This window comes from Chiroxiphia lanceolata, chromosome 16, assembly GCF_009829145.1.
Source record: "Chiroxiphia lanceolata isolate bChiLan1 chromosome 16, bChiLan1.pri, whole genome shotgun sequence".
NCBI classification, from domain to species: domain Eukaryota; kingdom Metazoa; phylum Chordata; class Aves; order Passeriformes; family Pipridae; genus Chiroxiphia; species Chiroxiphia lanceolata.
In genome coordinates, this window is record NC_045652.1 from 11,106,952 (window position 1) to 11,133,054 (window position 26,103).

The 26,103-nt window shown below is 40.3% G+C and overlaps 2 protein-coding genes across 3 annotated transcripts in view; one reads left to right on the plus strand and one right to left on the minus strand.

Annotated features, from left to right (window-relative positions):
- The window catches only part of C16H7orf50 (chromosome 16 C7orf50 homolog), a 31,089-nt gene extending 9,296 nt beyond the window's left edge, over window positions 1-21,793 (minus strand). The window contains exons 1-4 of the mRNA XM_032704326.1: window positions 21,619-21,793; window positions 20,549-20,685; window positions 18,466-18,564; window positions 14,483-14,682 (exon numbers count right to left, since the gene is read on the minus strand). Coding sequence (XP_032560217.1) covers window positions 14,483-14,682; window positions 18,466-18,564; window positions 20,549-20,685; window positions 21,619-21,793 — 611 coding nt within the window. The remainder of the gene's footprint in view (window positions 1-14,482; window positions 14,683-18,465; window positions 18,565-20,548; window positions 20,686-21,618) is intronic.
- GPR146 (G protein-coupled receptor 146) overlaps window positions 20,823-26,103 on the plus strand; it is a 49,698-nt gene continuing 44,417 nt past the window's right edge. For both annotated transcript variants that reach the window (XM_032704084.1, XM_032704083.1), the window contains exon 1: window positions 20,823-21,415. The gene's annotated coding sequence lies outside the window, so the exon portion shown is untranslated. The remainder of the gene's footprint in view (window positions 21,416-26,103) is intronic.

The following is a 26,103-nucleotide window of genomic DNA, read 5'->3' on the forward strand; positions in this document are numbered from 1 at the left end:
CTAGCTCAGAGTGCAGCCTCCCCTGTGATTTATCCCTGAGCACCCTCATGTCTGACTCTCTCAAGTTTCCCTCCAAGGAGGGACAGAGCCACGGGTCTGGCCCATTGCACCACATTCGTGGAAAAGATCTATTAAAAACATTAAAAGCAGCATTCTAGGATACTACACAAAAATTGTCACATTCCTCCCACCTCATTTATCTGGGTAGTTTTCTGTTTGGATACACCAGTTATTCAACACCCTGCAATCTGTCTTTAAGGATCACCTATGTTCTTCCACATGGCCCCCAAGGAAGGCTGAACAGGAGTTATGGCACATGACTAAGGCTTGCAGGAATCAAGTTAGGCATTTTATTGCCCAAACTCTCTGCAAACAGCATCCTATCAGTAAAATGTGGATCACAGGTGCTTCCTCAATAAAGAACCGCCATCCTTTAAAAAATCCCCTTAAAGATATTTAAAGCCTTGCTGAAACACTTGGCACCCAGGTGATCTGCTGTAATATTTCATGGTGCAATACATACAACAGCAGCCACTTTAAAACCCCGTGCACTGGTGTTTAAGGCAACTCACTGCCCTTATAAGGCCCGAATTTGGAAACTCTGAACACTGAGTCAGTCCAACGGTGAGCACAACGCACATATGGCCAACAGGTGAGCAGGGGAATGCTGCTCCTCAAAGAGGCTCCCTGGAACCCCTGGAAGCAGCATGGAGGGAGGAAAAATTGGGCATAAGCTTGTTCTTGTGGGAGAAGAGCCATTTTGCGGATAGAGGTTTTATGCAGATATATTAAAAAAAATATGGATGTGGGTGGAAGTTCTATATGTGCCCTAGTGCACATAGCGAGGCAGGAATAATAATTTTTTGTCCAGTTATAACACGTACAATAATTTAAAGGGAAATGTAAAAGTGTTTGTTTTTATTGGGGGTATTCAGAGTTTCTTCTATTTCTCTCAGGGGCATTTAAAGCGAATTTACTTTTACAAGGATAGGTTTGGAATGTCTGGTTTTGTACCCAGCTGCATGACCAGAAAGCTACCTCATGGTGCACTTCAGCACTCAATGCAAGGTAAGAGATAATCTAATTTCAAGTGTGTGTGATGCTGATTTTGCTCATTTGGAAAAAAAAGATAACCAAAATTTAAATCCTAAACAGATTTTCAGAGACTAGACTGGAACAGCTGTAGTTAAAATCTTGGACACACTGATCTGTGCCAGGACCCAAGATCTAGATAGACATAAGACAGTCATAGCCTTCATTTTTAACTGTGTTTTTCTCATGTTATGGATGAGTCTTTTTATTTCCCAACTCCAATTCCTGGAGAAAGTTAATATATTTACATTGATATTCTCTGATCCAGTTTGGAATCTAAATAAATTTTCACTCAGATAAAGGTTTTCCTTATTTTCCTGGAAGAGAAGAAAAGACACTAATGGAGCTCTTTTGCCAAAAGAAAACTTGTTAAAATTGTCAACAGATTTTAGAATCAGTGCCACATTTTTGGTTGAAAATCCTGGCACCATTTCTCAATCTGTGGTTTAAAAACAATTTTTAATATATTCTTCCATCTGGTTTAGATGCAGCGTAATGACTGCAGACTTGTGAAAAGGCAAGAGGAGGAAGCTTTTTCTTTTTAATTTAGGAATCACACATGCAGGAAAAAATAAATGTGCTTTTTAGTGTCCCATTTTTGTCCTGATGTCCAAGATAAGGACACATTGTATCTGATTGTACACGTACAGCAGACAGGTCACAGGATTTTCTTAGAAAGTGTTTATAAAGCAAAAGGAAAGGGCCTTTGTGCCACAAAGCAAAGCTTTGATTAAATCTACATAAAATGTTTATTGCAGCTTATCTCTTATTATATGTACTTTTATCACTTGCCATTATTTGTAACGTTTTATATTATGTTTGCATCCTGAGGCTTCGGCCAAGCTAAAAATCCCCTTCCTCCCCCCCCCCCAGGCTCTGTTCAAACACTACACGAGACGTTCCCTTGAAGAGCTTCAAGTATAAACAGATGAGACAGATGATAAGTGGAAAGAAAAGTTGACCCAGAAAATTGTAACAATGCCCCAAAATCATACAGCAGGTCGTGAGTGGAGCTCCTGTCTCTTGCATCTGCTACAGCACACGTAGGGAATCTTACTGTGATTCAGCTTCTCACAGACACCAACCCACCTGCAAATGCCAACAGCATTCCACCAGGAAAAAAACCTTCACAGATGCTTTAAAAATTATTTTCCTAATACAGTTATTTAGCTGCTGGTACCTGCATTAGCCTGTCTGCAGCAAAACTGCATTTTGATTAGAAAAGATGTAGCACTATATATTAGAATATATATTAGAAAAAAAATATATTAGAATAGATATTGGAAAATATACAGCACTGTATACTAGAATATATATAGCACTAATAATATGCTCAGCACTTTCTGCTGTTTTCAATAATAACAAAAAGGTCAGCAGTAGGCTTGAAAGCCCACAGCTACCATTACTTTATTATTAAGCTAAATGTGCTTTTTATTTTACATACCTTCATAAAAAGAACACAAAGCAGGAGTTGAATTATCACAGAAGAATAAAAAATAGAATTTGAGCCCTTCACAGCCAATCTGTTCTGCTCCTGCAAGGAATATACAACCAAGTGCTATCTCAAAGCTGTGCTGAAGTCCCATCTCCTCTCCAGATGTCCATCTTTTCTTGCACTTAATTCTGGTCACAACGATGTCTGGACCAGAAATAAGGGAAAGGGAAAATGAAAACAACTGTTATGCCTCCCTCCCATGGAGAACATCCTGGGGGGTACGAGGAGATAAAGAGGGCCCCACAGTCTGTATAAAAATCATGTAAGAAGCCAGCTGCATGTAAAATCATTTTCAAAAGTTGGCAACAATCCAGTTATATAAATGCTTTCTGAAGATCAGATGAGGGATATGCTACCAGACCCAGAAAAAACAAATAGGGTCAATTCTCTTCTCCTTTACCGTTACACCACATAACATCCAACTGTGGTGCAGAACACTCCTGCCAAGGCACAGACTCAAGCTGAGTAGCTCATTTTCATTACTTTTTAAATTTTAAATCACCTTCAAAAACTTTTAAAGGTTCTTCTCCCCCCCCCCCCAGCACCTCAAAGAAAAATATAATTTTTTTTTAATATGAAATCCAAGTATTTGTATTGCTGGCTAATTAGACAAAGCTCATCTCTGTTACAGGAAACCCCACACAGCCCTCTTCAAATAACCCATCACACAGATGGCTTTTACAGTGCCTCTGAGAAGTTACACATTTGGGGTTATTCTGGACCAACGGCAAGAACGTATATAGAAGTTTAAAAAAAAAAAAAAAAGGACATGTCAACCATCCTTGTAATTTTTTACATCCCAGTTTGGACATCCCACGGCTGCATTCATTAGGAAGTATGGCAGAGGCAGATGGAGACACTGCTGCAGACCCCATGCCATTTGAATCTCCCAAGTTGTAACCTTACAGGCTGATTTACACTTCCTTTTGCAGAAGAGTTCTAAAAAGGGCCAATATCAATATCAAGATCAACCTCAAAGTGTACAGCAGTTGACAGCCCACTCACTTTTTTTTTAATTTAGCTGAGATATTCAGTATCTGTCAATGCATAATAAAATCTGATACTGCACAATGGTGTTCAGGACAGTATCAGATTCCCCTCTTCTAATACCCTGTGACACGTGTTGTACTACTAAGATTTTAAGTAATCTATGCTTAAAGAAATTAGTGCTTCCTGCAGACGGCTTTCATTCCATTTCAATTTCATTCATATAAACCTAATTCCTGATACCTTTTTCGGCATCATCATATTAATGAATGCGTGAAGGAAGAGACAAGTTTTATTAAGGATCTAGTTTTATTATTTCAAAAATACTTCTTGTTATTCTAACTCCGGTTAGGAAGCCTTGACAGCTCCCTGGAGCTAGTTGATTAATAATCATTGCCAACTGCATTTTAAATTTTAATTTTGGCTTTGGCTGGCTAGACTAAATGATTCCCTAGAGCTACAAAACTCCTCGCCACTACTACAAATCTTTGGGCATTAGATGAATAGTTTGAATGTGTTTGAGGAAGTGAGCAGTGGTGTTAATTCTCCTCGATCGAAATTTTATGACAGAGAGAAAACATAAAGCCTTCCTTTTGCATTTCTGCCATGTCAAGAACACGGTCTGAATGGAAGGAGATGGGTGAGTACAAAATGCCTTTTCTCAAAGCCAGAAGGGGGGTTAGGGATGGGATGCCTGGGCTTGGAGCCAGGATTGAAGCAAGGAGTCCGGAGAGCCAGGGGAGAGCAGACTTCAGAAGGCTGGGAGGAAAAGCTGTGCCTCCCTTCAACACAACCTCACTGCAAATGACATTTTATCACAGCAAAGTAAATAATCCCTGAAATATGCTTTTAGTTAAAAAATATCAAGAGGTAGTTTGTTGTAATACTTACATGTGAAATGAGTTATTTTAATTATTCTGGTTTGATTTGACCCGAACAGTGCACAAATATGCCCCAAGACAAACGGGAAGGGTCAAACTTGTGTGAGGTTTTGAGCACTTCAGTGAGGATTGAAAACATCTACTTAACTTCAGGATACAGTCCTGGAGCAGACTGGCCTGTTTTTAAAGACTCCTGAATCTCCCTAATATATCTCACAAGGTTTCTAAAAGTAATTTCAGATGAAATAATATATTAAAGCTGCTTAATTATTCAATTAGATGCAATCTCTTTTGTATAATACTATGGAAAGATGAAAGTTGGACCTCAACGATAAATATCTAATGGCTACATTTAATAAACTGTTAAGAAAATTCATTTATACTAAATTTTCTTTTACTGGAAATGAGTCATTAAGAAAGAAGACATTAAATTTTCTTAACCAGGTTTGGAAATAAAGATGTTATTTTACAGGAAAGAATCAGGCAAAGACACCTTAATTATGTTTGCCTCAATATTTATGGATTTAACACGTGTAATCTATTTATCCCCATCTGACAGATCACTTTACAGTTAATTGCTGCTAATATAACTAACAGTTTTGACAACATATATGTGAAAAATTATGAGAAGTTTAACCATCCTATTGATCAAATTATTACTAAACAAAAGCAAACTAAACGGGGAAAAAAATCAATTCACCAAGAATGCACAGGAAGCCTCCTCAGGCACGTGGGAATGAGTCATTTTCAGTGCCACCAACCTTATCTGATACAAGACCATATGCAGGAGGAAAATCTTATATATGTGGCTGAGAATGAAAGTGCTGTCTGCAACCTCCAGCTGGCGAACTTGGGAATTTTCGTTCCTAGTTTTATCAGCAGTAGTGAAGTGGAATAAAGCTGCTCTGGTCACCTGCAGCCATACTATGAAGGACCACAACTGCCAGGAGACCCCAACCATGGAAGACAGAAGCCTCTCCCAAGATAGCTACAGAAGGGTTTGGAATAATAATCCATACATTGCACGCCCACCCAGAGACTGGTGGCATTTAGAAATGTCTTGAGACACCACTACAGAACAAAATCCATGCAAACTCCCCTTTCAAAATCAGGAATTGACAAAAATCCTGCAGCTCTGTTGGAAGCAGACTCTGGTACAGGGCCAAAGAAAACAGAGCCTGTGCTCAGATGAGAAGAAAGTTGTGTCTAGTTTCTCTCGTGTCACTTGCCTGAAAGGAGACCTTTGCATAGTACAAGGACTTTGGTGAGTCACAAACTTCATCAGTGTTTAATTATCCATCTGAAAAATGGGGTAATATAACAATTTCTCAAAAGCTGCCAGAACGAGAGTAAATAAATTAGTGTCAAAATATTTTTCATTTATTTTGTCAAAATACAGTTGTGATATGCTACCAGAGAAGGCAAAATGGAAAAGCAAATTATCATTACTACAGTGGGGAGAAGATAGAGACAGTATGTTTAAAAACCTCCAACATATCAAAACCCATTTAAAGATGAGGCTGGTTAGTCAATAAGGTACTTTTCAGCTGATCCTGTAAATGACAGATGTCAGATGGAAGGATTTCTGAATTCATGTTAATGATGTTATTAAATACAGTATTTCCATATGAGAATGTTTGAACAAAATGCCCAAGTAAATATTTTGACAGCTTTGTTTCACACTGAAAAAATGGTAGAAATGCAAAGAGGCAGAAGGTTTCAAAGTAAATCACTCTGCAGCTTTCACTGAAATATGCTTTGAGAGGTGTACTTGTGACCTTCCATAAAATTAGTTTAAAGATTTAGAAAGACAAATAATTTGATTTGGAGCCATAAAGCAGGATTAGAGTTTCCTAATCTATTTTTTGTTTTTTGTTAAATTTAGTGACCATTTATGGTTATGGAAATTACAAGAAGAAATGTCTTTCCTCTGCATAAACTAAACAGGACAATGAGCAGATTCAGAAAGATGGAACAGTTACTGACTCTGACTGAGAAATATTTACCATGGACCTGAGCTTCCCTTGCTTCCTCCTCTCAAGCCACATATCAGTGCTAGGCAAAGGGGTGAGAAAGGTACTATAGAAAGGAGTTTATCCAGAATAATATTAATAGCTAAACCATAAGAGTTTGGTTCAGGGAAGGTTGTGTTAGTCCAGCTGCTTTTCCAAAGTTGAATGAGTTGCATCATAAGCATTTACTAATTTGGTTGGAAAATCATGCAATCCTTGATGTTTCTAAAACTTCCTACTTCTGACTGAGTTGAAAATACCACAGAAATAAATATCTGCAACATCTAAGAACTTCCATGTGTAATTATGCTTAAAAGTCTTAGAACCCAACATTTCAGAATCTTCAAAGCAATCACGTGTTTTGTCTCTAGAAACCAGAGCTGCTTATCCAGCAAGGTGGAAATGGCAAAATACATCAAAAAATATTTCTAAGCACCCATATGGATCTTCACAACATGATCCACCACTATGGAGAGGACTTCCTCGAAATTATTAGACTGAAATTATTTTACAAAGTAATTCTGTCCATCTGGAGCATTTCCAGGATAGTATTACGGATACCCAGAATATATTCCTAAAGTTTGTTTTCTTCCCAGAAATTCTTGGCAAAAATAGCTAAGATTGGCTCTGAGCCACTTAAAGTTGGGGTTTTTTTTTGGTTCTTACTTTTGGTTGCTGTTTTTAGAATTATGTAGTAAATAATACTATGATTTGTCAGCATTAGCTTGAACTGACAAGTTTATCTTCAGCAACAGCTAAAGAAGCCTCGGTGCCCACTCTGGCTCTGGAAGTGGTGTAACATAAATCAGCTCCATGCAGTGTCTGAGCTCATTTGCAGAGCCCAGACTTCTTAATTCAGGATCATCTGGGAGTTAACCTGGTTATTCAGCTTCAAGATCCGAGCACTCCTGCACAGGCACCTGCCTCTGTTCAGTGCCTGTGCAGGCATCTCTTCAACCATCTACATGGCAAAGCTGGACTCACATGGAAAAGCAGCAGACCAAAACTGTTGCCTTCCTTTTCTTAGTGGATCTTCATCAGGCAAAGCCTGGAGCACTGACTATGGATAGCTGTAATATTTATAAAGTGCAAAAAGAGAAGAGATATATGTGGGGAACAGTAATGTGCATGAGCTCACTAAATTAAGGGTAAGATGTCCATGTGCTTCTTGCAGAGCACTGAAATCGTATTAGAACCATAAAAAGCAGCTAACCCAGCAAGAAGTTAATAACAGTTTAAAAGCAATTCCTGCACAATCTGACATCCTGTGGATGTCATGTGGGGGTTAGAAAAACACTGGCATGGCTCCAACACGGTTCTGCTTATCGCCTGCCATCAAGGTACAGGAAAGTGGATCCAGAAGTCAATGACTCTATCACAGGGACTGAAAATCATCAACTCAGGCTGTTACCAGATACCTTCATTAAACAGGCAAAAGCTGCATGGTGTTGCTACCCAGAGTATAACATGAAGTCACAGAATCCTAAAGGTACAGTTTGAACAATCAGATGATAACGAGAACACTGACACTTGGAAATGGGCATCATAAAGCCAACTCTGAAACAGGAGTGTGTCTGACCTGCTGCACCCACACTGAAGCAGGATGAGAAGCTCTGTCCCTTTGACAGTCAGTGAAAAATGTATTATGGCTGTAGTTGACATGTTCACGCCCACACTGTCACACAAAACTGAGCAACAGTTTGGGGGGAGAAAAAAAAAAAGAGAAAAGTGTTCAGCAAATTCAATGTGAAATCTCAACTCAAAGATAGCCCAAAGATGAATCCAATGTTGCTGCTCATAAAGCAAGACCAGAGTGACAAGGAGCAGGAAGGAATTGAAGACTCTCAGCCCCTTCTGCGTGAAGCTGGAAGAAGGCTCCAGCAAAACAGCACATTTGTTTCCAGGTGTTGCATTTCCAGAAGGATCACAGACACAGGAGTTCAAAGAAGAGCACCACAGCACATCAGGGTCTGGAAGGAGCAGTAACAGATGAAGGATCAGGGATGTACTGCTTCACTGAATGGGCAGTGAGACTGAGAAACCTGACACAGCCACAAGAAGGAAGTAAACACCAGGATGGGAGAAGTTACTTACCAAATGTGGGGCAAAAAAGTGATTTGGAAAACGTTGCTCAATAACAGGTCCAACACAGTAGAACAATTTCTCACATACCCTAACAGCAAGCTTTGCCTTGTGCAGAAGATAATGTGCTTGAGCACCTTTACAGAATAGCCCTAAGCAGCACCAAATCTGTGGAGTGAATATGCCCCCTCCACTTACACCCACAAGAATAACTGCCAGCATACCAGCACCCTAAAATAGGAAAGGTGTGGGCATTGCAACAGAGAGATTTGTAGAGCTTCTGAGTAATGGCAGGGCTGCCAGGGAACTGCAAACAAACCGGGGTGGCTTCAGCAGATGCCAGTGAATGTAACTGAAGTTACACAGGGGAGTGCAGGATAATGAGAAGGTAACTCAATAAGACAAGACTCCTTTGCCACAAATAGAGACAGTGGCTGCCTTTAAACTGAAGATTTGCCCAACTATTAATATCAAATGTAAAACTTGCAGTTTTACAGACACACTGACACTGACTAAGATCAAGGAGAGGAATCCCACTTAGAGGAAGGTCAGGCCCTAGTAGAAATTAAAAGTCAAGCAATATAGAAAGTTGGAGAAGTGCTAAAACAAATTCATTGATCTCTAGAGTATTAGGAAAAGTGCAAGCCTTTGAAATCAGATAGCAGCAAGTGCCTGCCCAAGTTCATATAAAACGCCACAGAACAACACCAAATGCAAATTTATCCTGTATTTGACTCCCTGGAGTCAAAGTCATGAGGCTTCTTATGGAACTAATGAATATGACAAAATGATTAAAAGCATGTATTAATAGATTAATTACATCCATAGTTAATGTTTGCCCCAGAACATTTAAAAAATAGTCCTTTGATTATTAAAGCAAAACTATCCTCCATCACTATTCCCCTAATCTTTGAGGAAAAGCTGCTCTTTCACGACACCTTAAAGTCCCAACTGTTGAAGGGAATTTAGGAATGCTGCCATGTCTAATTACAACAGTTTCTCTTAAGTTCACATACTACTTTTGTTACTGGCTAATTGAGATTCATCACCTGAGCAGTTCTCCAATATTTTATGAAATTCAAGATAACTGATGAGCTTATATATATGCTGCACCTCCCTGTCAGGAAGGAAACTCAATCTCCGACCTGGAGGGTGGAGGAAGGAAAAATGACACTAAATGCTAATGTTAGTTGCTACCCAACCCAAGGAGCTGGTCTCTGGAGGGAGGAAATAAAAACTGTGTATGTTTAGATTTCTAGTGCATCAGTTACCCTTAATATCTAAAAGCTTAAGCCATTAATGGCAAAACATCAACACCAGTGCCAAGTTTGAAATTAATAAAGATTTAGGCCAGCAGCAAAAAGAATGTCTTAAATAAGTTCAAAATCGAACATCACTAACCATGGCTAAAAAAGTACTTAACCTGTGAGAAGAAAAACAGCTTCAAAATGTCATGGATCAACAAAGCAAATGAAATCTGACAAAAGCCCACTTGAAGCACTTAAAATTAGAAGCTGGTTTTCAACATTAATGAGCGTGGTTGTGTTTGCACAGAAGTTCTGCCAATGGAGTCCCCTGCCCCAAACGGGGTAGGATGATTGGTTTGTGATTTCCTGAAGGGCCACTGTCATCTCAGCTGTTTGGCCACAAATCTCAAATGTTGCTGTCCACTTTACAGCCCAAGACAAGCCTCTCTTGGTTCCTTGAAAAATCAGAAACCTCCTTAGATGTGAACTCTGAGCGAGCACTAAGCTACCTCTCAATGCCCTTCTCCACATGGCCTCTGCTCCAGCAGGAGGAGAAACCTGATATACTTTCTAGGTGCTAGTTCTATTTATGTATCTATATAACACATGATGTATATTTAAAAACACCAAAGTATCAAAATAAATGCTTCCAGCAACACCCCTCAGACTTCCGTATTCTTCGAAAGGAAGAACAACGTTTCAGCTTTCGAATCTCCCGTGCTTGGCACTGTTTCCAATAAAGTTGGGTGGAGGACTGGGATCTGTTTCCATTCTGCAAACCCAGCAGATAAACAGCCGCCCAGGGTTGTCCAGGGCTGTCAGCAGAGCTGCCACCACGCTCAGCAAAAACCACCTTGGGTTCTGCAGAGTCAGAAGATTTCCCCACGCCACGGGGAATTCTGGCTGCCTCGCACTTTCGTGTCTCTGTGACGTGCCCTTGGTTTGTATCGTTCTGAAAGCATCTTTTTTTCTTTAAAGGGATCTCTGGATCTCACCTAAATTTAAATTCAAGGATGAGGACAGTAAGATCTATAAAGAAAAGCAAAAAGCCTTGGGAAACATTCTGGTGACATATATTACTACTCTAATACAAATCATTAAAAACATGTACTCCAACACCTTATTTTTTAAAATTTGAACACATTAAAAATTTTAATATTTTAAATAGTATTGAAAGGCTTGGATAATTCACAGCAATATCCAGATAACGATATTATCTATTACTTCTACTTCAGATGATATCAATCTTGTAATTCCACATACTTTCAGTGAGATCTTTTCAGATCTCTGTCTGCTCCTTTGATGGGTGATGGAGAAAACCATATGTGCAGATCCATACAGCAATGAACTTTGTAAGCCAAACACAAGAACAGCAGCTTCTACGAGAGAGTGGCTTGCCAAGACAAACAAGTTCTGCCAACATTTTAACACCACAGAAGGTCAGTTAGGTTATAATTAAATCTAATTACCATTCCCATGAATTGCAACATCTTTTCACTTGAAGTTGCTTAATGCTCAGAAAAGGATGAATTTTTCAAGATTTTCCAAGAATCACAGTAATGAGACATTCTAATCTTGGCTTTAAATCTGAATCATCACTTGCCATCATAAAGAAACAAGGCATGTCATCATTAAAAGGAAGAGATTTCAGCAGTTTATTCAACCACTAACACTTCCTCACTCCTGCTTTTCCCTATTCCTCTGCAGTAATTTTACAAGTTATTTTTCGCTTCTGCTCAGTACCACTCTGTTTTTTTTCATTATTTCACATTCTCTTTTTTTCCTTTCCAGAGTTTTATAACCTTTCTGCTTCAGCTCCCTATTTTTAATCTTCTATATATCTCCAGCTCTATTACTATTCCTGTCTGCTCCCTCACCAAGCTGGGGAGTCTGATGGCAGTAACTTTCCTCTGTTTCCACAGACATTCTGACTGCTCCTTGAACAGAACTGCCTTGGGAACCACCTGAGATTATCTCACCGAGGGAAAAGGTGAGACAAAAATTGCTGAAGTAAAGACTTCTTTTCTTTCCCCATTCCTTTTCTCCCAGGCCAACAGAAAGTGAGAGAGGAAAAAAGCCAGAAGTCATTTGGTTGTTTCTCCTCCATCAGGAGTGCAAAACTTGGCTATGCTCGTCCTGGTCCCGTTAACTGGGCAAGCAGCTCAAAAGCCTGGGCTATGAATGTCACCACCTCACAGGGGAAACCCTTCAGCACCTCAGGTTTAGTACCTGAGGGCTGCAGTTTGCGAGTTGGCATCAGCTGCTGTCACATGTGGCCGTGCCATGTGCATGGTGAAAAAAGCTTCTCTCAATTGCTAGGATGGCCCTCCAATAAAATTATAATTTGATTCCTCTGGAGACTGGAAAACATCAAGGACCATTTGTTTTCAGACTCAAATAAAGAAACCGGAGAGCTCAGCTTGTAGCACACTGTGCCCAGCAGCACAGACCCCCAGCAGCAGGAGCACACACTGGCGGTGCTGCCAACGTGCCCCACGTGCCTGAGTCCAGCATTGCATCACTTGGAACCTGGCTCCACTGCTGCAGGGCTGCTCTGAAAGCATCAGGAAGGGCAGGATGTGATGAGCAGTCCTGCTCCCCTGCACACTGTGTTCCTTACTCCCTCTCATCAATGCTCTCCTTCACTAACTCCTGTCAACCAACAGCACGAGGCACGGCTTTGTGAAAGTCACCTCGTGCCTCATACAGCTGTGCTCTCACACTGCAAAGAGTCCCTCAATCAATAAAAATGACAGTTTCAGTCATCACATGGTACTTCAAGTTCCACCTGTCCTACAGGAGCTTTATACGTCATTAAGGAGTTAAGATGTCACTCCACTTACCAACCCTTATGTCATGTAAGCCTTTTATTGTAGGTGGGGCAAAACACAAATCCACAGCACCCTTTTGTTTACTTCCAATTATATTAATCTCTTGTATCTATAAGATTTACTTATCCTCACACATATTGTTCATGCTTGAAGCCCTGCAAAAGCACATAGACTAAAATCCTTGACCCACTGGTGTGGCTGGAGGGTTTGCAAGGGACTTCCAGAAACTGGATTTTTGTTCCCCTTCCTCAGCTAATATAATACTTCTGTGATTCCTTTAAATCCAGTTGTTTCTTTTTGCAGTCTTACTGGGTTGAAAAGAAGTCTGAGATGTAAAAGGATTAAGCTGTTTTTCTATAACTTACAATGGTGCAAGATGGTCCTGCTGTATTTGGGGCTAGAACAGTGACTCTGGTTATGTTTGCTTGGCAGTTCAGCATCTTATGACTATCCCTGTTAAGTCCCCAAAATTCAAATTGTCTGTTGATGAAAGAATCCCTCACAACCTACTACTGTACAGACAGTCCATAGACTCTGTATTATAAGACCATTGACAGAGCAGGTATTGTATTTAAAGGTAATTTAGTACAGGTTAAGTGAAACTCCAGAATCAAATTGGTTCAAATATTAGTTCAAATACAATTTCATCTCTCACCTAACAAGATAAAAATCCATACAGATAACAGTACAATAACAAGCAAAAACCCACAGCTCGTTCCTTTGCTTTCCAAACCTGAAATCCATTATTTAGAGATCCACCACTTACCAGAGCACACATACCAGAGTACAGGCTGAGCAGATGGTTCAAAGCGATCTGTCAATCCATTTGCAGTTCAAAACAGTGGTGAACTGCTCCAGCTGTTTTCCAGATCAAAAATATTATTGTCATTTTGCTATCGCTGCGTGCTGAGGGTTATGTAACAAAAATGCACATGTCCCTCTGCCTGGAATGCAATTAATTTCCTCCCTCCCCACTGTGAGTGGTAAGTAACAATTCAGACAGTCTGGATGCTTCAGTTTTGAGCACGGCCAGAGATGCAACCCTAGAATTACTCCACGTGGTAACCCACTATTTGTAAGATGCCAGCTTTCTGGAGGTCTTACAGACAGGGTGTATTCTGCAGTTTGGAAAAAAATAAACACTATCATCCTGTTTATACATGGCCTCTTACTGTCTGTGGGGTACTCTGAATGCTTCCCTGTAGTTCTTTAGTTTAACCATAGACTTTGCTTTGTGCTGGAATTTTAAGACTTCTAAATAAGTGTGCTAACTAGATAAAGCAATTGCCTCCAATGTGAAATCAGCCACCATACTTGCAGTACACTTTGGTATGCAAAAATCAGGCATTGTACACTATTTAACCTTAAAATAGTGGCATAATCCCATCTTAGTTTACAAATATCCAAACACCATGCAGGTGGTTTAATTCAGACTCCATAATGCTTAACCATTCCATGGAATTTGCTTACATAAAGAGAACAACTGGAACTCCTTTGCTTGGAACAGCACGCTCAAGAAACAAAACTCATTTTCTCTCTGCAATCTTTTCTGCAATCTGCCTTTCATCTCTCCAAGTGCAGCTAACCCCATGATATTCATAGAGCAACTACAATATCTTCAGGACAGGAGCTGCCTTTCTGTAAAATGTTTGCACCATCCTTCACTTCTCTCTGTTGCTCCTGTGACAGAAATGATCAACTGTCCTCCAGGGTGGCAACTGAGATGAAACATTAACTTAGTACTGAACTGCAGCAATTTCCTTTAATGTGCTATTACTTGGTGCAGCTTGTTCTGGATTACTGGTTTACAGATTCCCTCTGCAGGGAGCACCTGCAGAGGTTTTACTGCTCCTACCTGGTTAAATAGGCCAGAGCCCGCTCAGACCCCGATGGCTTCGGGGGCGCCGCCTTTTTAATGGAGATTCCAGCTTCCCTCATCAGCTGTTTCTCCTTCTTCTTGCGCTCTTTTTTTAATTTTCTTTCCAGTTTCCTCTTTTCCTCTGGAGTAAGTTCTTGCTCTTCCTCTGCAATAAGTTCTTCCTCTTCTTTTGTTGCCTGAAATAATCGACATTTAAATAAAGTGTTTATATTTCCATACGGAAGTGAACGAAATGTGCATAAATTCAAATAAAGGGCACAGGTAATATTCAAAAAACAAGCTTCAGGATTCATGTTTTTACTGTTCACTGTACTTCCACTGCCTCTCTGCTCTGCCCAATTCACAGAACTGCAAATGCTGCACTTGCAGAGATCTGTCCAACTGCCCTCTGTAGATAATGATGCTGTTCTGAGCACCTTCAGGTACCTGAGCACCTCTAGCTATGTATTTAAACATCATACCTAAAACTTCCTGTGCTGTTTGTTCTCCCACACTCAAACTTGAGGGGGGCATGTAAACAGCAGAGGCTGTTTCACAGTGGAAGGAGGGTTTGGATTTTTTTTTTAGCACAGACACATTTCAGTGGGAGCAGCAGGGTTTCCCTGAGATTCTCAGTTTCTGCTTTTTGTGTAACCACACACTTCCATGGACTGAGAAAACCTCTGTCTGCCATACAGAGGCTTCATCTCGATTATGCCAAGGGAGAATATGTGACAACTACCATCTTCATCCAACACCACTAGGAGAAACTTTAGCAATCTTGAGGGAACATGGGCACAATCTTCAACAAACACATACAGACAAGTATCTCACAAAGGTTGGCGTTTCTTTAGGTTTGTAGACAGACAATTAATTATTCACATCTAAAACCATATTGCCATAAATATATGCATCAGCTTATCCCAAATGAAAATAAATATTTCATGTACAGATGAAGAGCATTAAATAGACACATCGAGTTTATCACATATCCAGTGTGAGATTACACTGTGTAGAAATAAAACACTGTTCCATAGCAAGATGAGATTGACTCCAGGGATTCCTATATGTCTGAAAGAGGTACTCTCTGCTAGAGCCTGGGATACCCATGGAGGCCAACTGAGTGAGAAAGAAATGCTCTTCCTCCCTCTCTCTGCTCCCTCCTCATCTATTTGAGGAACCCATAACTGAAACCTGAATGCACAAGATCAACTGCTTTATGGCAAGATTGGTTAAAAGCACATTATAAACTCACAAATCCTTAATGTTATATCAATTTGTGTTAGTTGAGTGCTTTCAAACACAATTCCATCCAAAGAGCTAAATAAGGTTATTCTCACTGACATTCAACCAAAGGATGTTAAACAAGACAATACCTGAACACATCTTTATTTGCCAAAGACACCTGCTGGGGTCTAAACATTTGTTCAGAGTCAATTCACCTACCATGTAAGTTTACTCTGACTCATCTTTCCAGATTTGTGCTTTCACAGACCAAAGAAAGGGCAAGAAAGCAAAAATCAGAATAAATGGAAGTAAAGAGGATTTGCTTTTTTTCGTCCAAAACACTTTTTAGCTACTTTTGTTGAAAAGCCAGCATTCATCGCAAACACATGCAAAAAAAAGCAACATATGTTGCATTTGTATAGAAGGCATTTTATAGTTCATGCTGAGAATAAAATAATATTTAGGGTGAAGGTAGAATTAAATTGTTATACAGGAAACAACGTTTTCATTTGAAAAGCCACCCTGGTTCTTACTAAAATAACAGTCCAGCCACACAAAGCCCTGGAAAACACTGAGGGTGGTCATTTATAAAGTGTTTGTAAAAGATTACTACAGCAGCTGTCCAACAGACGACACACTACAGTTAATCTTCTTTTAAAAATAATGTAATGAATTTGTTTACTTTTCTGTGAGCCATGAAGCTTTCAAATAAAGTGACTGTGGCACATCATTAGAGCTGCTCTGATAAAGAGGCCTCTGCTTCTTCATACTTACAGTAAATGCATATCTCGGTGCCTCCCCTTCCCCCCCCACATTCCTGGCATTATCAAAAAGCTTTTTATCCCTCTCCCCGACCGCTCCATTAAAAACACAACAAGTTGCTCCCTCCCTGTAGGTCCCAACGTAAATACCGGGCCCTAACAACGTTTGTTTCCAGCATCACCACTGCCGTGCCCTGGGCTGTCTGACACAAGAGCATTGTTCTCCTGCGGCTCTCCCGGCGTGAAGGAGTCGGGGTTTACAGCTGGAGGTACCTTCTGCTGGCCCACAGCATCATTCAAGGAAAACTGGATTCGTCAGGCTTCTGTCTGGGACTGCCAGCACACACCCCACAAAAAGTCCTCACAACCCCACAGCTCAAACAACTTCTCTAGTTCCAACTATACTTTTATCCATCCACGTCAACTTGGTTAATTTAGTTGCACGTGCCACAATCTGTCCTTGGCTGGTTTTTAATTTGAAAGCCTTATGTGCTTCAGAAAATACCTACATTTGGTGGTATATTCTCCACTGAGGCTGAGGGTAATTTTATCTCAATTTATATATAAAAAATATTTCCCCTGAACCTGGGACTCGAAAGAAAACAAAACCAAACCTTTTAATGGAATTTAAATCCTAGGTGTGTTTATTATTTATAACTTTATTGATGCACCTCTGCTTTCTTTAAATCAATAGCCTTATTTTTTAATTTCTCTTTCTCCAAACCATTCTTCTGAAAGGTGTTCCCAGTTTGTGACCCGCTTGGATTAAGAGTTTTAGTGTTATGTCATTATTTAAATTTTAAAAACCCAACCAACAGGACTTCATTGTTTTGAGGTCATAAATATTCCACGTTGTCTCCTTCTATATTTATAAAGTGACATCACAATTTGTAGTGCTGCAATTTAGTCTTAACTACAACATTGTAAAGTCCCTATTTGAGTGTGTGAGACACTTGTTTATTGACGTGATAAATTTAAACCACATGCACACAGAAAAACACAACACTTGCTTATTTGCAAAGCCTGCTGAGAGCTACCACACCACCTTGGATCCTGGGCTCATTAGATCTCAATCTAAACAAGGTCAGGCCAGGTCAGCACACTTGAATGAATGACATTCAGAGGAGAGCCAGTGTTTTCTGGTGATTAAGGAGGTGGGAGTCTTCCACTTGGAAGCTTTCCAGAAGGCCTGAAAAGGTGCTAAAAGGGATATTGCCACTGGATTCCATATTTTGAGTAAAAGGTAGACCCCCAAATCTTTCACACTTATGCTCATAAAAACCCATGTCAACTTTGCACGGGTACGGAGATGTGAGTTCAGGCATCTTCCAGCAAATTGCCAAAGTTTATACTGTACCCTGTCCATCTGCAGGCAAAGTGCTGTGACTGCCAATACAGTGCCTTTCATCAATGCCAGTTTCCAAATTTCTGAACTGTGTGTAAATATAGCAATATGCTGTAAATAGTCTAAGACATCTGCCTCAAAATATCCGGAGGCTTCAGCTGTGGCAGTTTTAGATACCGGTTAAAGTTTTCCATCAGTCTTTGCAATCTGGAAATACTGCACAAATTTGAAACATTTTATAAGTGGTCTTTATAAATGAGCTTACCCATCATAAATGGGGAGCCAGCTCACACTGAAGGGAAGCATTTAATAGTGTAGAGCAGCCCTGCTAAGCAATTCAGAACAGAGAAAAATAAGTAGAACTGCAAGAGAAACCAGTAGAAAGATGTACAGGTTTTCTTGAAGATATCTGACCCTTTTCTTGTTCAGCAAGAGTGGCAGAACCAAATAGGTGTAGGTTTTCAGGGACTGCACCTGCATAAAAGCTTGTACTGCCAGGGGACTGTGAACCATAATAGCTGAGCAAGCAGCACCCAGATGGGATTAACAGCACACTAACTGTGTTTTATTTGCAGCAGAGCACCAAGTGCATTTTTAAATTTGTTTCCAGATTTATAGTTACACGAAAGTCCTTGACTGTCTCATACCTGAGTAGAACCGAAGACATCTCCTAAAGACTTCTGTTCCTCCTCCTCCTCATCACCATGTCCAAACCTCCCATATTTGCATCCCTGGTCGCCCGTTGCCAGCACAGAATAAAGTTGATGTAGTCAGAAACTCTGAAGAACTGCCACAACCAACCGAATACTCGTCCATGAAATGTTGCCGTTATGATTCGCCTGTGTAGGTCTGAACTTTCTGCCTGATCAGGGGTTTGGCTTTGCTGCCAAACCTATAACAGTAACCACAGACCAAGCCACAAGACCAAATTCACTATTTATTAGTAACAGTGAATCCAGCTCCTCCAAAACCAACAGACTTTTATCCTTTCCTCCCAGCACAGCACCACAAAGTCTGTACAACAGCAAAGCAAGCAACAGCAGAAATTCAAAGGGAAAAATAACAGCGACAAACATACAAAAAGGGCATCAAATTTTTGAACTCCAGAGAGTTCAGAATGGGGGGGGGAAATAGATTATATGGTTTATTTCATAGTAGAAGCATTGTATCACCTTGTTTGTTCACGAAGCTCATGTTATTTCATAACTTTTAATACAGAGAAATGTCAAAAGGGGCTTTGTTCCCTGACCAAGAGCTACCGACCCATCTCATAATGGCTTCTGCTTACGAGGAGCCTCCTGCCCCAAAAATGCCCTGTGAACAATATCAGCATGCAAAATGCCCTGTTCCTGCCTTACACAATACATATGAACCCTGATAAATAACTGGCCATCTGCCGGCTTAAAAACAAAAAGCAGAATCTATAAACACAGTTCAAAACCCACAGAGAAGAAAGGCTGGCAAAGCCTTACACACAAGGTTCATAAAAGAAAGATTGACAAATGATTTACTATTCGAGGCTGTGCTCCAACTACAGCTAGAGAATTTGCATAGAACAGTTCATGGCCATACTGAATTTAAATAATTATTTTCTATCATCTAGAACCTTTTGAAAAGAAGTATGACCAGAGAGGGCACATGAAATTTCATTATCACGCAGAAAGCAAATTTTAAATGAAAAGCAATATGTAGAAGTACTCCTCCTTACATCATGTCTGTCGCACTTACAGAGGAAGATTTTTTAAAATTTATACGCTGCTCAATGAAAAATAACAAATTTTTCACAAAAGCTAGGTGTTTTTACAATCTCAACTACTTGCACCAAAAACACTGGGAATAATTTATATTAAGTTGATTTGGAAAGGTTTCTGTAGTTTCAACCCAGGCAGAGAAGCCTTAAACAAGTTCTGCAGGAAACCAGATTTAAATAAGAACAGGCTTTTTATCTTTCTGCTCCAGGAAAGGATTCTTTTTGTGGTCATGTAAATGCCTTTTTTTTTTTTTTTAAAAAAAAAAAGCCTTCTTGTGTACACAGCTATAGTATCTCAGGAACACAAGTGATCAGGTAGCACTCTAAATCTGCAGCTGTAATTTAGAATAGATGCACCTTGATTAGCTTGAAACCCAGCTTAATTTAAAACTATGTGATCTTTGCATGTCTCATAGATTTACAGACAACTGTGAAGAGCCCATAAAGTGTTATCATTAGCAACTGCTGAATAAGAAGAAATTGAACAATTTACCAAATTAAATGAAAGCATTTACAGGCACACAGAATGCACGACTTACAGAACATAGCTTGTTGAATTCCACTTTATAGACTGTTTGCTCCCATAAAGTACATACTGCAGCAGATTGGGTTCTAAGGCATAAATTAGTATCATATTGTATTTCTCATTTTTCCCCACCGCTATCACAGCCCTGAATGCAACAGAAATATTTCAGACACCACCGCAACTGTAGGCTCGGGGAATGCAGTTTCGCTTCATTTGCAACTGCAGCGCTGCCAGGAATTTTCACATATTTGTTGGAGGATTTTGCTTGCTCCCTTACCCTTAATTAAACCACGTTAACCAATCAGGAGAAGATGGAATTAAAAAAAAAAAAAAAAGAAAAAGAAAAGGAAACCCCTTGGAAGTCATTTGTATCCACATCCCTGTGGCTCACACACAGCCCTTTTAACCCCTCCCCAGAAACACGGAGGAATTTTAATAGAAGGAGCACGAGACTGTCGCAGCACTCGGCATTTTCATTGCCACCAAAGTCGTCCCCTTTAGGGGTGCTGACAATTTCTTCCGAAGCTTGAAAAGGCTTTGGGCTGCGACAGAGGAGGCAGAAGCAGAGCAGGGGCTGTTTTGAAATCCTTGCTGGAGAATCAGAAAAAAAAAAAAATAAATAAACCAACCCCAAACCACGAGCTCGATCTCCTCCAATGAAAGAGGTACCACAGGGTGTAGGCAGGTTGCCAGGCGAGCTCGGCAGCGTGACCGCACTGCATTGAGTTTCTTTAATGAAAGCCAGGAAAGAACACATTACACAGTGTTTCTTCTGAGAGCCAGCTAGCCTCCAGTGATTGAAATCAATAAAAACAGTCGGCAAGGGGCCCAGTGGGGGAAGAGAGAAATCTCCACTACAGCATTCAGTTTGCTTTCCACTTTCTCCCTCCCCCTCTAAAGTTAAAACTCTGAAGATCACCATGACAAGCTACTTTGCTTCCAGCGCTGGGAAGACGCTGGTGGGGATTTAAAGGAAGCGAGCACTTTCCTTCGCCTCCCTGCCTTCGCTCTCCCCCCAGCGCGAAGGAAATGAAAGGCTTGTTTGGAATTTGAATCTCGCCTAGAAAAAACTTCATTGGACAAGTGCATCGTCCTGCATTTCAGGAAAGGGATGGATTTTACGGTCGGAGAATGCTAAAAGGTGAGAGGGGGAGGAAAAGCAGGAATCTGATCCAGCCAGAGCCCAGGAGCAGGCTAGGATGTCCAGCCCGGCGGAGGGGACCTCTGGAGCTGCGGGGAGAAACGCGAGCAAGCGCCTGAGATCATCCACATCCTAAGGCAGCTGGAACATTGGGAACACGTGACCGACACACCGACCCAGGTAAGCAGAACCCGCTTTTACCAACTCTCTGTACCGCGCCCGAAAGCGGAGCGAGACCTTTCTGCCCCAGCCTCCCCTGCCTGCCCCGCGTCCGCCCTCGTTAACCTCGGGAGACTTAACGCTAAGCTTGCCCCGTCTGAAAACCGTGTCAGGCCACTAATCCTCGCTGAACTATAAACCATGCACAAAAGCCCTTTGTTTACCGGTTTTGTGCTGAATTCGCGAGCTGACAAGGTAGGACAGGGCCACTGCACGAGTGCAGCCCCCCCAGGAGCTCCCGCTCCACGAGGGCCCGCTCGGAGCAAGGGACTGACACCGCACGCTGGAGCAGACTGTGATCTGAGACAGCGCCAGTAATGGATTTCTAATATGGTCCATATTTATCTATTTTATTTATGTATTTTAATCACCATAGCAGCCACATACAGAACATACTTTCACCGAGTTCCATGTGCTGCTCTGTACCACGAATTACAGCAGCGTGCACGCACGGGGGGGGGGGGGGGGGCAAGGCTGATTGCTTTGTCAAAAAGAACTTTGCAATTAGTTGTTCACACAGCCAAGGGGGATTTCTGGCACCTTGTTTAGGAACGACTGACACAGGTTTATGCAGCACGTGTATATTCTGCCATTACCCTAATGCATGCAGGTTTTATTCCTAACAAAAATGGGAAAGGCTGTTATCTACAGATAACAGCTGTAGATCACAACATTCTTCTAAAGTTTTTGGCCAGCTTCAGATGATTTATGTAGACTTCAGTGAGGCACAGAGGATGAAATCAAAGCCCACCTTCTGCAAAGCAAGCAAAAATCACGATACCTACATCTCTTTTCCAGCAGCAGCAGGAATTCACTGGAACAGATAATAAATAGGTGCCTGTGGAGCAAGAGCAACAGTGCTTGTCCCCTCCATGCTGGTCATCATTAGATGTTGACAGCAACACACACACTCAGTCCCAGAGAGGGCTGGGGAGGGTCTGGATGCCTCCACTTCCACTTATTTGGCACCTCATGATCCCCAACCTGTAGGGTACAAAAGCCTGGTTGACCCTGAAGGTAGAAAGATGAGACTTCCAAGCATCTTCTCCTCCCTTTCAGTACCAGCAGACAGAATGGACCAAGTCAGTACAGCAAGTGCAGATGTATTTCTGCAGGTGCAATGTTGCTCTTTCCTTGGAAAATGCACGCCTTTTAAGGGTCATTTTAGAATTTTCACAACACGTGGAAGTGGATGACTCACACACTTACAGAATGACCTGGAGAACACTTCCATGACCAAAAGTAAAGGATGTAAGTTTAGGCATGAACTGTTCTAATAAAGCTACGAAAATAGCTGAGGCAGTATTTAAATAGTAGGAAGTTTTTACATGGATCTATTAATCCAGTTTTGAACTTTTCACACAAAACAGTCACAAAATTATAGCCAAAAATGTAATTAAAGAACAACAATTTACAACAAAAAAGCAAAGTTGTGATTCATAACAGAATAGGACCCTATATGAGGTTTGGGTCATATCCACAGACCCATGATTCATTTTTCAAAATGAGTTCTGTGTTTTCCTCCCCTGCACAGATCCTTTGCAAAAATGGTAGCACCTTCATAGCTCGGGAATCACAGCAGTCACTCCCACACCAATCAACAAGTCTGTTTTGCATGGCTCTTGGAGCTAAATTTATCCTTATGCAGAAGAACTCATTGAAGTCTTTTTTTAACATTTCAAACAAGGAAAGCTTAGGTGGGTCTTACACAACACATATCACTTGTACTGACACTCTCAAGCTCAAGTGATATTCCTCCCCATTACTCCCTCAGCAGAAATATAAATATTATCTTTAAAGCAGAGTGTGGGATATTTTTGTTCAAAGGGATGGGTTTTTCAGAAGCCAAGTGGTGTGAGTTTCCACAGCACTTACTGTTAATGGAATATATTCTTTTCAACCACACAATATAGAAAAAAAGGTATTTTCTCAATCAGAAGTTTTGATCAAATACAGATATTCTAGCAGTCATACCACAAGGCAGGATTTATCACACTTCCTCAGTCATGTCAGTGTTATTAAAGCAGATTCCCTGCACAGTGACAGAGTCCTTCCAACTCTCCCTTTAGAGTATGGAGATCTGGAAGGATCTCATATTGCTTTGCTGAGTTGGATACAACAAAATAGAACTAATGGGAACCAATTTCTCCCATTTCTGCTAGTCTTGACAGTCCCATATCTTTGGGAGTACTTTGTCCTCAACAATGAATCACATCTTCACCACGGGAATCCTTGCATTTGACTTAGGAAGACATTTTTGTTAGAAACAACAAAGTCATCAAAACCTGTAAAAGACTTGATACCTCTTTACCAACAAGTTGTCACTATCTTCAGCTCCACAGTTCAACAGGATGCATGGCTAGAGGGAATGAATGTCCTGGGGTAAATACACTCTATTCTCAAACCCTCTGTATATTCTCCCAAATATACCTCAACAAAACTTATTCATGAATTCCTCATTAGATAAAACTATCATCACTTATAGTTTGCTATACTAAGATCTTTTTTAAAACCTAGCAGAATGCATTTCATACATGCCTACATTCACATACACTCAACTCCACACACACGTGTGTGCAGGAACATGCAACTTTCACTTTGTGGTGAACAAGACCCAAGAGAAGACACTCAAGAAAAGAGAGTGGGCAGGATTCATTTCATTGGCAGAATGTGATCACTTCATGATTCAACAACCCTAAAACAGAAACCCACAGTAACACCCAGAACACAAACAGCCCCTCAACTGTCCTGCAGGTTCATACTGTGACAACCAAGCACAAGGGTATCAACAACCTCAGCTCATGTCTTGCCACTTGCTTTGCTTTACAATGGGATAAAGGATTTGGGAGACAGAGGATTGGACCCTCACTTTGGTTGTGAAAAGAGAGACATCTTAACACAAAATAAGGAATGAACGTGATGGATGTTACTGATTTTTGCATTTGACTTTATGCCTAGTGATAATCAGAGATGGGTGACCTAGGCCTTGACAATTAATTTCTGTGAAATTATTCTTGTTCTAAATATTTATAATTTCCATTAATAGACCACTGAACACCAGTATGCAGAATTTGAACCTGTTTAAAGAAACAACTACTATAAAGCTGTACTGTAAAACTGTATCTCAGGTACAGTTCAGTTCCCACTGAACATCCTATTTAAGTTTTGTCTCAAGGAGAATGGTAAAGGAGATAAGTTTCTAAGAGCTGGCATGAATTACACAATCTAATTTTCCTCCAGGTCTGCTTGCTGCTCTTCAAATCACCATGATCAAGTGCAAGTGGCACTGCACAGGCTCATTTAACATGACTGGTAGGGAGAAAGAATTTGAATATATTGTTTGGGAGTTTGAAATGGTCTCCTGTTGAAAGTTCCTTAAGAAAATTCCACCTACAATTTCAGCATTTTGAAAGTCTCTGAAAATAAAGTGCAATCCATTCCCAGATCCTGTTTATTTAGCAACGCTCTACATGCTTTCTGCTCTTGTGAGCTCCCCGATAACTATAAATCTATGATACCAACTTTTAAGCTCTCCAAATTTATCACACAGCCCTGGAATACTGAAATGACATCTGGTTTTTATAGCATCAGGTGTGCCCTCATTATGCTTTTGTGAGGCAGAGCGGAAAATTGAAAAACAATTATGATTTAAGAACCTAAATTAAAACCTGTTGACTGTTTAGAAAAAATGTTCCATAAAACCTGTTTGTATTCCAACAGACCACACTGAAAGATATCATTGTAAAAGCAGCACAACACAAGGTGTTGGCGGTGTTTGCTTATTGTGGAATTAGGGCATCTAGCAAGTTATCCTAAAATAAAGTTGTATTAATCTACATTTCAATAATAAGTAGCTTACACATATTTACAAAATAAATACCAGAATTTACAAGGATTGAATTTACAACTCAGGATAGTTTCAAAGCCAAGCTTTACCTGCCAAAGTTACATTTTACATCTTTGATAAACCAAGTACAAACACAACAGAAAACAGCAGCTACCTACATAATTTTCAAGTTAAGTACAAAATAGAGTGGATAATTGCAGATGGAATACCATGTGAAATACAAGAATGCATGGACCCACCCACTAATAGCAGGATTAAGTTTATCACATATCTGTTCTGTTATCATGTAATTTTTCAGGGATCAAAAGAAAGTTTTAAGATAGGAACAACAAGGAATTTCTTCATTGCACACAGGGACAGAACAGCAAAAGGCACTGGAGATGGTCATTAGAAAATGCAGATGGTCAAAGGTAAATGTTTGAGTTGTTAGTGAACCAAGAATCACAGGGATAATGGCTACAGTGGGATTAGACTGCAAAGCTCTGAAAGTGAAGTAGTTTGTGCTTGGCAGAAGAAAAGGAGAGCAAAGGAAGAGAGAGATTAACAGCAAATGGAAGGTCCATCTCAAGGGAAAGCCTGACCTTCAAAACAAAATTTAAAAAAATTTAACTAGTCTGGATAAAAGCCAAGATGTCAAAAGTCTTTCTTGAATGGCAACAGAAAAGCTTCATACTTCTGTTTACCTGGGAGCAACACAACATACTTTGAAACAGAAAAATTAAACTAAAATCAAAGTGAAAATAAGGATTCTACCTTAACCAGAGACAATCCATTATTATGAATGTGAAATGAGGAAGCAGAT